The 13,117-nt window shown below is 35.6% G+C and overlaps 1 protein-coding gene across 1 annotated transcript in view; it reads right to left on the bottom strand.

Annotated features, from left to right (window-relative positions):
* The window catches only part of LOC117182732 (probable Na(+)/H(+) antiporter nhx-9), a 61,137-nt gene extending 58,896 nt beyond the window's left edge, over positions 1 to 2,241 (bottom strand). Inside the window, exon 1 of the mRNA XM_033375837.1 lies at positions 1,330 to 2,241. Coding sequence (XP_033231728.1) covers positions 1,330 to 1,750 — 421 coding nt within the window. The 5' untranslated portion in view covers positions 1,751 to 2,241. The remainder of the gene's footprint in view (positions 1 to 1,329) is intronic.
* Positions 2,242 to 13,117: the final 10,876 nt, after the last annotated feature.

The raw sequence follows: 13,117 nt of genomic DNA, 5'->3' as shown, positions 1-13,117 counted from the left end.
ACTATCTCGATACCACTTTCATAATTGTTTGTAAAAACTACGATTTCTTTCTTAATAAATCAGTAATCAATCTAGTAACATCCGAAATATAATCATTTAGAATTCTATAAATGTCTACCATTGTAAATTATCAAATCAGTACTCCTCGTAAACAGGTCGATTCCATTATCAGCTGTTCCTTCCTCATCGAGTTTCAATTCATTTGCGTTAGGAACATTCCAATATTAAATAAATCCATACACCGATTTCTTATTATGTCAGTACTATTGCGATAGATATTTTCTACAATTGATAAACTAGATTGTTTTGTTTTCATTTTTTAAATTTAATTGTCAATGGTTGCAGCGTTTTGATACTTTGTTATTTACTGTGTGTATAAATTCCTTTCTCATTAATTAATAAGGATCCTTATCAATATCTCAAGATATGAATATCAAAAGATTAATATCAATATCTCAATATCTCAATATCTATATATCTTTCATTAAACAAATAATATTTTTTGAAAAACATTACTACTGTTCGAGCATTAGTAATGGCTCCAAAAATATTATTCACTTCCATAGTAAATCAGAAACACCTATGCAGAGGTTCCTTCTCTGATCATAATCAGCTGTTTCTTTCTCTAAATGCGCACACATTCATACCCAAGAATTTCCAAAGATTTGACAACTATGATATTGATAATTTGTAATGTATGTTTCAACTGTTAGGAGCATTATCCTGAAAAGCATATAAATAATACCACAATAATCAGTATATCAGTCATACGTTTCAGAATTATATTTGAGTTATATCTGGAAATACCCGAAGTAGGGAAATTTCCGAAAATAATAATACCAAAAACAAAATAATGTTATCAAAATGGTACCCGCAGTATAGTAAAGTCAGCAGTGGTTGCTTCCCTGACCAATCAGCTGATTGTTTTGTTTCATAAATCCATACGCAGTACTTTCAACAGATAATTTTTATCCAGAATTTGATCTGTTCATATGTTTTAATGTAATTATCAAACCAATCCTAAATACAGTACATCATCCTATCAAACTAAACTGGCACGATAATTTCACAAAAGTATGTCAGTTTTTTCAAGAATTATGTGTATAAAGCTCCAGAATAGCTTCGATTAAATTAAGAGTAAAAACAAGATCCTGCTATTCTCAAAATGGTTATCATTTACAACTCGTTTGAATCATTTCTAACCGAATTGTTGATTACGATTCCTGACTCATTCTTCTCGGAACGCCTGCACTTTCGCCATTCTGACCTAAATAACATTCACCAAATCACCCTTCACTCTTCCCTGACCCTTGAACCCAAAACACTTACCTATTTTGGCAAGACTCGCGAAGAATATCCAAAGGCCGATGACAAAAGGAGTCTCCACCCGGTGGAATTCCACCGTGAAGATTGCATATTCTCTCAATTTGGCCTCCGGAGCACTTGTCGACATTGGGTCTGTGGATCCACTATCGCTCGCCAAATTCCTCACATCCTTCGACATTCTGATATCCTTTCCCGTCCTTATGTCATCCCTATCAATAGGACCCATCGGGCCAAACTGCGTCCCAGGAAAAGGCTTCCCAGGGTCCGCTGGAAAATCGTAATCATCACCCATGGGTTCACGCATGGGGTACTCATTGTTGGAAATCTGCCTCGGTTTTGGATCATACGACCTGGCTGCGGCATGATGGAAGCAGAAGGTGATCAGGCAGAAAACACCTTTCATCAAAGGCCCAATTTTGGACATGTTCGACGTCTTCGGCGACGAGGACGTCGACGGTCCCAGGTTTCGTTGGTGGGGTCTATGGTCTTTTGTATCATTCGAAATATAATTGGTCTCGGGTAGTCGACGACGTCCGCAAGGTCCGACGTCTACCCAGAGCGTCCTCGTCGTGCCCGTTCTTCCTACCCTACACTCTCCTCCTGCAGTTCTCGTTGAGATATTATTGGCAGATCCGCGGATGTCAAAAGCAGCGCAAGGCTCAGATTGTAGCACTGTCACGGAGAAAAGCGAAGATCGACCCGTCGTCCCGACGACGGTCAAAATTCAACATTTTTGTGATGGAATACATAGTATTTTCTCGTTGTTGGTACACCTTGTGAGGTTTAGTTGTCCGTGCCTGGTTTCGATCGACCGATGCGGCTTACGGCTGCAGTGAGCGATGGAGGGCTCACGTGAGAGAGAAAGAGACGGAAAGAGGGGTTGGAAAGAGTCGTGGGTGCCGTCGAGCTGCGCGAACGTTTGCGACTGATATTATGGGTTCACCTCGGAATGAGCCAGCTGATCGTTGTTGAACGTCGCGCAAGCGTCGCGACGCCGATTTTCAGGAAACTCCACACGCACTAGGCGCGTGCTCCCCAGCTTGGTGAAGCTCTCCCTCTATTTCGGATAGGCTGGTTAATCCATGACGTGAGCTGCACGACAGAATTTTATCGAAAGTTGGTAAATCCTTAGGAGAGGAAAAGATCATATTTCATAAATATTGTAACAACTTATGAAACGAATGCAGGACTGCAGGTCTTAAAATTATAGGGTAATGATAATGGTTTTTCTCAAAAATGGTTTTCGAATTTCTTTCATGTAACCCTAAATAAAGTGTGGAATTATGAAGTTTGCAGTTTGAAATACAAAGGTTTTGGAGTGTGGCATAGTTATGCCTATAGAAGAATGTTTTCGGTTTTTGTTTCAATGTACGCTGATAAATTAGTTATGATATAGCAAGCAAATGATATCTTAAAAATTTCAGCTATATCGGTTAATATTAACAGGTTTTTCCAACAACATAAGGCTTCTTATTTAGAAAAAAATAATAACCATTTTAAAAAAAAGTGTTTTTAAATTGTTGTAATATATCATTTAAGGTAAAAAAACGTGACAGATGTATATATTTGTTCTGTTTTTTACTAAGGTAAATCACACATTTTTCACCAACTTATTCAGAAAATTCCCTCTGAATTCTGTGGAAATTTTGGGAAACTTTTATGAAACTTTATATTTAAAATCCATTCTCATTAGGAAAAAATTAGGGAAATTTATTAGGAAATTCTCTGTTACTTCTGGGAAAATCTTAGACATTTTTAAGCGTTTCAGCTACCTTTAGAAACTTGATGAACTTGAACAAATTATTAGGATTAAAAAATATATTTTTAGAAGCTTTCATATTATAAGGTTCATTAATTTTTGAAGAATTATATATAAGTAATAACGTAAAAAAATCTAGTGATTGCCTGTCAGTCTTTTGAACTCATTCAAACTCACGCAAGCTTACAATCTCAAGCTTGTTATTCAAAAGAAGCAGTTTGCTATATTTAAACAAAGAACAAAAATCATATAAATTTTATTCTTAATTTTTACTACAATTTTCTTTAGTTGAAAAATGAATTATGAATTTTTAATCACCAGAAATTAAAATTACAGCAGATATCAGGTCTGTCATATTTAAAAGTTTATATCCTCTAAGATTTACAAATATAATATTCAGGGAATGATTTTTTTAGAGGATTTCTTTAAATAACATTAAATATTTTTCCGAACGCTTTATAAACAAATGTTATTATTACAGAACAGATACAAGCGATAAGTGACTGAAATAACTTTGTAAATTTTTCAATTTTCAAGTCTGCGATTTTTTTTCGAAGTTTCCTTTCAGAAGCGAAGAAATTAAAGCTTGTCTAATACTTCCTTTTAATTTGATTTTTCATTTCTGTAGTGAGACTAGCATTAATCAATCACGCGATATGCGTCGTATAGTTTTTCGATTTGGAGGGAAAAAAATTTTAATACAAATTAATCATTTCAAATAACTATTTATTTGTTTAAAGTGTTTGAAAAGAATTTGGAAGATTTCAGATATATCGAAAAAGCATCTTCAACTTTTTATAAATTCTGATTATTTTATAGAATAATCGCTGGGGGGATTATATTGACCCTCAAAAATAAATTTGGTAGAAATTGTTGATGTAATTTTTTGGCTTTAGGGCCTGGTAAATTGAAGCTAATTAAGTAACTTAATTAGTTTCAATTCACCTGACCCTAAAGCCAACAACTTACACCAACAATTTGTACAAGATTCTACAAAATATTAGAAAATATTGGAAAAACTCGACATTGAAAATAAATTCTGCAAAATAAAAAAGAAATGATTCTTTTTTGACAATTTAGGAAACTATTTTAATTTCTTTGAAATCTTGATAAATATTCCCTTAAAATTATTTCTTTGAAATGGAAACACCTTTTTTAATTTCCCAGAAATCACAAAAAAGTTGTTTAATTTTCTGAAAACCTTTCAAAATTCTGAACAATCTTTTTTTTTCAGAAATCTTGAAAAATGTACATTTTGTTTTGTGACATATTTTTGTTATTTGAAATATGGCGAGAAACATTTGGACCATTGTTTTCTAAATGCGACTACTCAAAAATTTAGATGAATGCTAATTAAGGGGGGGGGGGGGTAAATAATTGTGGAATTTTCGTAGGTTTTATCTATTTCGGCGATTCTTAAATCTTTTAATGTCGATAAAAAAATCATCCAGTACAGTTTCAATAGGTTTCTTTGCGGCCTTACCACTGACCATACATTTAAAAATAAAATTAATATTTGATCATCAAAAATCAAATTAAACAAAAATGGACTTATTTTCAAAAAGGAATATTTTATATTATTTTATTTTTTTATTTCAAAAGAAAACAGATGTTCTTTCCTTTAGAAGTATTGAGGTTAAAAGTGCGATTTTTAATGCTTATCCGTAAAAATAAATGATTAATGCTTTTTGAGAATATATAATCTGTTTTGTTGATTTATAACTCTAATAATGGCATTAAATAAAATTTTGTGTGATAGGGTTTCAAGAGATTTTCACGCCATTTTCGTTGATCATAAGTATTTATAGATAAGATTAATATTTGAGATTCAGAAATGAGGATAACATATGAATTTTATTTTGTTTCATAGAAGGACGCTTTTAAAAATATTTTTGGACAAGAAAGAAAGCTTGGGATACTTTCTTTAATAATCTTAAGATTAGAAAAAAATTGATCTTTTTATTGGTAAAATAATCGCTTAGAACATCAGAGCGCGTGCGCAAGCGTCATGGGATATACTGGAGCACTGAAAACTTATTTTCGTAAACAAAAAAATTAATTTTACTTGCTAATTTCAAGGTCGTTATAAAGAAGAAATTCCAAGTTTTCTTTCAAGAATGCAATTTTTTGTACGTTTCCTTCTATGCAAGAAGCCTAGTTTATTTATGAGCTTCATTTTTGAAGGTTAAATTTTTTTTCTACAAATAGTTACGTCCAGTGAAAAGAACGTGAAAAACTCTATACAAATTATAGAAGACTTACAAAATCACCAAAACAGATCCTAAAGATCCTAAAGATCCTAAAGATTTTAAAGAGATGGAACTAAGTTTTTTCTTGAGATGAAAAAAGTGTCTTTTTCCAAAAAAGTATTTTTTTAATACTTCAATATTTGGTGATAAAATATTTATTTTTTCCAAAAATAGTTACGGCAAATAGAAAAAATGTGAGAACACTATCCAAATTGTAGTAGACAACTTTTTTTACTTTTATTAAAAGAGTTAAACAAATTCTTAGACAAATAGTATATTGTCAAAAACTACTCATCGCTTATTTTTATAAATGAAGAATAAAAGTCTCACTTTTTAACCGCAAAGATAATAAAGAGAAAACCTCAAGTTTTCATTTGAGACAAAAAAAATTCCTTTGTTCCAAAAACGTCAAATTTGTTTTTTGCTTTTATTTTTGAAGATCGATTTTTTTTTTAAATCCGTATGGCCAATAGAAAGGGCATGAAAACACCAAACAAACACAGTAAACTACAGGAATAAAATTTATCTTTCAAAAAGATAAAAACGTTGCATCACATTTATCTAACGAAAGATAAAATTTATCTGAAAAAAAGATAAAGTTCATCTGACGTAAATACTTTTTTCACATAGGTTATATGTCAGACAAAAGTAAGGGACTGAAGATGACTGAGTAAGAACCCTCAGCGAACTTCAGTACCTTACTTTTGTTGAACAAATCTTCAGTCTTCTATCGAATCTGATGTAGACTTCAAAAATTGTAAACAAACACAATTTGGTATAAATTAGCCAAAGTGCAGACTGTGTATTCAGTAAATGTAGGGGAGTGATTTTTTGGTTTAAAATTAGTGAAATAAAGTAAGAATATTTAAAATTAAATACCGTGAGGGTTTTGAAATTTGTGAAGGACATTTTTCCTGTGAAAATTGACGCAGCCGTCTGACATATAACCTACGTCAAAAAAACATTTACGTCAGATAAACTTTATCTTTATTTTACATAAATTTTATCTTTTTTTCTGGTAAATTTGATCTTTCTTTAGATAAATGTGATGCAAAGTTTTTATCTTTTTGAAAGATAAAATTTATTTCTAGGATTTACTGTGAAGCTTTACTGGACGAAATCTGTTTATCGCCTTTTAAAGAGTTAAAAATCGCGCGAAATTGACAATATTCAGGATAAATATATAATTGAAGGAAAATCATTGTTCTTCGTAGTTTTCTTCCCAAGAGGGGAAGTAGTGGAAAGTGTGTAGTAGTAGGGGAAATGATAATTGTGGAGAGGGAAGAAATTTTGGTATATGAGAGGATGTGGTGAGGTGAGTACGGAAGGTTAGAGGAAGGTAGGGGTGGGTTAGGACGGAATAGAAGAGAGGAGAGAGGGGACATGGTGATTCGTAATTGTAATTGCTACAAAGCTTTTTCTATGTTCATCAGAAAGGAAAAGGAAACTATTCCATAGAAAATGTTATATTTTATCTCAATTCTACTTGCCAAACCAATAAATATTAGCTATCCAAAGTTTCCTGATTTTAGTTCCTCATAGAAGAAGCTTTGTAATGGTAATAATTTTAAAGAATTTTTTATTCGATGAATTAAACGTTCCTCCATTAAGAAATTCTATAATAAAATGTTCTAAATAATTATCCGATATTGTTGTGTGTGTATGTTTAGATTTGTTTGGATTTATATTGATTCTTTGTAAATACGACCACTTGAAGACGTTTGCAGACAAATTAATGAAAATAGATATCTTATTTTCACTACTAGTATTTTAAAACTGACCAAAGAATTTATAAAAATATTCACAACCTTTCTTTAGCACTTCACTATTAAAACTTTTTTTGGGTAACTTCGACTAAATGTACAGCAAGTTTATTTCCAAAGCGAAAGGTATCGCTACAATACATAAGTTTCTAAATGCTGACATTGGTACAATACCTCACATGTATCGGAATTTTAAAATGCATGTCCAGTAGCCAGTAACTCGACTAATCAAGCGAAAACTTTTGTTGCTGTTTAGTATATAACGCGTATAATATACAGCCCGGTATTCATAGATTTATTGGAATTAGTGGAGTTCATGGAATTCAGGCAATACCCGGAATACAAAAAATACATGAGATTCAAAGAATTCATGGAATTTAAGGAATTCATGGAATTTACGGAATTCAAAGAATTTACGTAATTTACAGAATTTGCGTAATTTACAGAATTCAAGAAATTGACAGAATTCATGGAATTCGCGACATTTAACGAATTCACTGAATTAATGGAATTTACGGAATTCGCGGAATTAAAGAGAATCAAGGAAACTCCATAAATTTATCATATATAAGAAACTTACGGAATTAATAGGCTTCACCGAGTTTATAGAATTCCTTAAAATTCCGCGAATTTCGTGAATTACGTAAATTCAATGCATTTCATGAATTCCGAAAATTCCATGCATTCCATTAATTTCTTACATATTTGGGAATTCCATGAATTCCGTGAATTTCATAAATTCCGTCGATTCTGTACATTCCTTTAATTGAATGAATACCGCGAATTCCATGAATTTCTTAAATTCCATGTGAATTTCATGAATTCTATACATTTCCGCAAATTCCTTGAATTACGTGAATTTCGTAAATTCTATAATTTTCGTGATTTCCTGTGATTCCTGAATTCCATGAATTCCGCAAATTCCGTGAGTTCCTTAAATTCCATGAATTCTGCGAATTCCGTGACTTCTGTAAAATTTTATGAATTCCGCCAATTCCTGCATGTCCATGGATTCCGTGAATTCCGTAAATGTCATGAATTCCGTGAATTTCATGAATTTGATGAATTTCACGAATTCCTTGGATTCGGTGAGTTTTGCGAATTCGATGAATTCCATAATTCCGTGATTTCCTTGTGTAAAATTTTCCTCCTATAAACGATGTCTTTTAAACCCGGTCAAGGGTACGATTTTGATACCTCTACCAATCAATAGATAATAGTTTTTGGTATTGCGTCTGGACAAAAGAAACTACTCTCCATTTTCGATAATTATAATTAATCGCTAGTATACTTTCAATTAAAATCGGTTTATTGAGTAAATAAGAGTTAAAACTATAAATATTTTATAAAAAACATAAAGGCTTAAATTTTTCCCATTTTTTTAGTCTGTGATATTGCGTGAGATTGGTACAAGGTCTTTAACTTTTGTAATATTTAACCTGACTTGTAATGACATTAAAGTAAAATTTTTAACATACCTTACTACTAAAAAAGATATCATTTCCGAGTGACCCCTTAAAACAACTAGAATCTCTAGGCCTTCTAATTACTAAAAATGTACCCTATTTTTTATTTATTATTTACAAAAACTTATTGAAAAATTTTCGCCATTTTCTGGTTATCTACTGTTGGTTGTATACTGTGGGAAACTTTAATATAAAATAAAACGTCCATAAATATTGATCAATAATAAAGAAAGGATGCTTTGCATCAATAAATATTATTAATAATGAAGAGACGAAAGTTTTTTTTTAATTTTTAATTTTTCAGAAAACATAGTATTTTTGATGAAATTTTGTACTAAAAAACGGAAAAAATTTTGCCCATATTTTAGTTAATTGGAATTATCTACTCTAAATCATTATCTTTTGTATGTTAACATAATCAAAACAAAATTCGGAAATGTTCAAGGAATGATGGGGATGTCCTCTGAGTGGTAATATGATGAGCATATGGTAGCAGATGGCCTGTCCGACTGTGCTCATCGACAAAATCAGTGATTCGAAAAAGTTTCTTGTGAAGTTGATACAAACCCGAAAAATATTTTGTTAAATGATAATAATATCCAGTGAATTAGAAAAGTATCTAATTGAAGTAGGGCTAGCTAAACGCGCACTGAAAACAAAACATTTCAAACCAAGTAAATGCATTGCTTGAATACTATTTCTTAGCATCAAAAAAATATTACTTCACAGTAGTAGTTTTTATTTTAACCAAACACATATCTTTTGCTGATCTAAATTATTGAACTCTTTGGTCATATTTTCTTAATTAAAATGAGTACACGAAAGTGTCGATTTCAGTCAGCTCGTTCTCAGCCTTCCTAGAACTGCTGGTTCAAGCAGTTTTTCAGGGGAGCAGGGCGAGAGCAATTGCGACATTATAAAAAATTTTTCATAAGGACAACCGCAAGATTTCGCCGGGATCGGGTGCTAATCTGGAAAATTGCACCCGCCCCCAGCGAAATCGCGGTAAAATTTTGAGCCACAACCACGTCTCACGACCGTGAGATAGGTGGTTACAGTCTGTTAAGGAATCAATACGACGATCCAGCAAAAGCCTCGTGCACCCTAAGAACACGGAGCGACCCAAGGACTACCGCCTTCTGCATTTTTCCCGCAAGTGTTTTAGCATATTCTTGACACGCAGGGATGATTTTTAGGCCATTAGCAAGTGAAAGATTGGCACCTCCAAGAGCGTCGATGATAAGGACGATTATCTTAACAGTATATTCCGGGTACAATCGTTGCAACTCCCTTATAAGGTCTCGATACCTCTATTTCTTTTTATTCTCCTTGGTTATGATGTTTTTGTCAGCTGGTGCCGAAAATTCGATAACGAACATGGTTCGCTTCTTGAAGTCAAGAAGAACCATGTCAGGCCTCGAGTGAGCAACAGAAACAATTGTCGAGAATATAAAGTTCCAGTATATGCTGCACTTCCCATTCTCGATAATTGACTCGATTTCCCTAGGAGCATTTAGAGGAGCAGTATTAAGGTTAATGCATTGTGCCTTTGTATGTAGGTCGTTCCCACGTGAGTTGGACAACTAGATAGCATGTGAGCTAAATGCTCGGGGTGTGCATGGCACGCCCTGCATCTATCATCAGGAATGTCTTGGCTCAAAATGTGGCGAAGGTATGTTAAGGTGGAAATGACACCGTCTTGGCATGCAAAAATGAAATCCTCCGTACCAGACTTTAATCCAGGCGATTTAAGGAAAGCAAACGTTAGCTCACAAGACATTGACTGATCCAACACATTTCTGTGGAAGATACCGTGCAACCTCTTATCGAGGAGCTGTTCACGAAAGTTTTTCTCTTGTGCTTTCTTAATCCGGGATTTCAGGAGTGAGTACTCGAGATAGACAAGATTTGATGCATTTTGCTCACCCCTAATACTGAAGTCAAGTCCGAGTGTTTCAGCAGCCTTCTCCGCTGCTTTGAACAGAAACGCTCCTTTGCCCACTTCTTCGTAATTCCTGAACATTTTAAGAAGATGATCTCTTCCATTTGCAACTCTATGTGCTGTACCCAGAATAATCCTGTTGTGAAGACATTCAAGACTCAATATTCCGCAACCCCCTTGACGGCGTGAGATGTACAGTTGCGGAACGGAAGACTTAAGATGCATGCTTTTGTTCATGTGCATAACCTTTCTTGACCCGATATCAAGGGATCTGAGATCGTTCTTCGTCCATGGAACTACTCCAAATGAATAGAGTACTACCGGGACAGCAAGCATGTTCGTTGCAGATACTTTGTTCCTCGCCGACAGTTTGGAAGACCAAATCTGTCAGATGAGACGTTTGTATCTGCTTCGGAGAGTAACCTTTATAGATGTCACATCCTGAATGCGGCTCTGTGCCACGCCCAGGTATGTATAAGTCTCTCCAGCGCAAAGGTGTCGTATAGCGCTTCTATCAACGAGCTCAGGACCTTCAGGGATGCCATTAAGTTTTCCTCACTTCAAATAAACCTTGGCGCATTTGTCTAACCCAAATTCCATTCCAATTTCCTTAGCATATCGCTCGACAATCCCTAAAGCTAGCTGTAGTTGCTCTTTGTTTTTAGCATAGATCTTAAGATCGTCCATGTAAAATACATGAGTGACCTTGTACTTTCGACCTGCAGGTTTGCCGCACAAGTACCCGTTGGAATGGCGAAGTACTAGAGATAGTGGCAATAATGTAAGGCAAAAGAGGAGTGGGCTCATGGTGTCGCGCTGAAAGACACCTCTCTGAAACGTGACCTTGTTAGTTGTCACACGATTTTTTCCAGATGAGATAGTAAATCTGGTTTTACAAAGCGGCATCAATCTCCCTATGCACCGAACTATTTGCGGATGAACCTTTAAGATTTCCAAAAGACAGATGATAAGTCTATGGGAGGTCGAATCGAAAGTTTTCCGATAATCAATCCAGGCCATCGATAGGTTACGCTGTTAGAATGCCTCATCTTTACAGACACTTCTATCGATGGGCAGGTTTTCCCGACATCCGGCTACGCCTTTCTTTGAGCCTCGTTGTTCATACATTTCTTGCCACACAGGTTCAATTGCCCGAACAATCCTATCATTTAAGATAGCTGTGAATATCTTATAAAGTGTGTTCAGACAAGCTATTGGTCTGTAATTCTTCGGGTCAGCTAAGTTGCTTATTTTCGGAAGGAGTATTGTACGCCCTTTCACCAACCACTCCGGAATCGGCTCTTCCGACTTCAAATATGGGGTGAAAATACGGGCCAAATGCTGATGGGTTGAAGAAAACTTCTTCCACTAGAAGGTTTTGATACAATCTGGTCCCGGTGCGGAATAGTTCTTCATCCCTCTTAATACTTTTTTCACCTCCTCGGTAGTGATGGGTGGGCATTCTTTATCAAGTGTTATCAGGGCAATACATAACTCCTTGAAGCTATTTATATTTTCTGAGTCTTCGTCCAGTCTATGCTGCACTTTGTAGACTTCTCTCCAAAATACTTCGACCTCCTCTGGTTTGGGTGGGTGTTCAACAGTAACCGGAGGTTCTTGGAAGAGTCGAGATGGGTCAGAGAGAAACTGTTGATTTTCTCTGACCCACCTCTCCCTCCGCTCTAGACTTCTCTTAGCGTCAGATAGTATCCGTATTCTCTCAACAATATGCTGCCTGATGGTCAGCAGCTTTGACTTGTTAAGTGTATGATAAGGGGTCCGGAATTCGCGCGCGAACTTTCGAACCTTGGCGGTAAAATTCCTGCCAGATGTGATGTAGTCAATCACACACTGAATGCGGAACGCGTACTGTCTTGCCCAGCCTATCTTTATATCAAGTTGATGCATTCGTCTTTTGGTCTTATGATCAACCGTTGGTTTTGTTTTACGGTTCGCATCGGCCAAAGCTCTCGCTGCATTATACATACAATAATTGATAGCCCAGAGGTCAGATTCTCCGGAAAATTGTCCACGAAGCTCGTCATCCGTTTCAGCCAGATCTTTAGGCTTGAGAGAAACCTTGGTGTTGATGTTTCTCCGGGTCGTGGTAGAGTAGGCGTTCCGCTTACATAGACCCTTTTTCGGAGTAGTTTAGCATGGTTTCGCAGACGTTGCTGCGAAAAGTGCGATAGCTCCGGGTGTTTCTCGCACCACAGAGCATGCAGCCGTGCCATGTAGCCCCGTTCAGGGGCCACACTCGCATCATAGCACTCTAGCAAGTCGTGATTCAGTCGCTCTGTCCACCCAAAGGTCGCAAGATCCCGCCGATCCATCGCATTGAATCCATTTCCATTGGTTCCCCCAGCTCTAGATTGGTCGGCATTGTTGGCATTGTTTTGAACCGCACTTACTACAACTATGTTTGGTATTGTCATTGTTGTTCTCACGAGAAGCTAGAAAAAGGGGTTCGTCCATCCTTGTAGAGCCCCGCATGCAAGGATAAGGTTACGTACTCTGAGAGGTCGCCCGGTATCCCAGAGTCACCGTTCTAGACACCTCACCAAGGTGCCATTCAGCTTTCAGCACGGTTTTCACACCTCCGCTTGGGGGTT

This window comes from Belonocnema kinseyi, chromosome 2, assembly GCF_010883055.1.
Source record: "Belonocnema kinseyi isolate 2016_QV_RU_SX_M_011 chromosome 2, B_treatae_v1, whole genome shotgun sequence".
NCBI classification, from domain to species: domain Eukaryota; kingdom Metazoa; phylum Arthropoda; class Insecta; order Hymenoptera; family Cynipidae; genus Belonocnema; species Belonocnema kinseyi.
The sequence above is the reverse complement of the archived record's forward strand: the minus strand, read 5'-3'. Positions and strand labels throughout refer to the sequence as shown.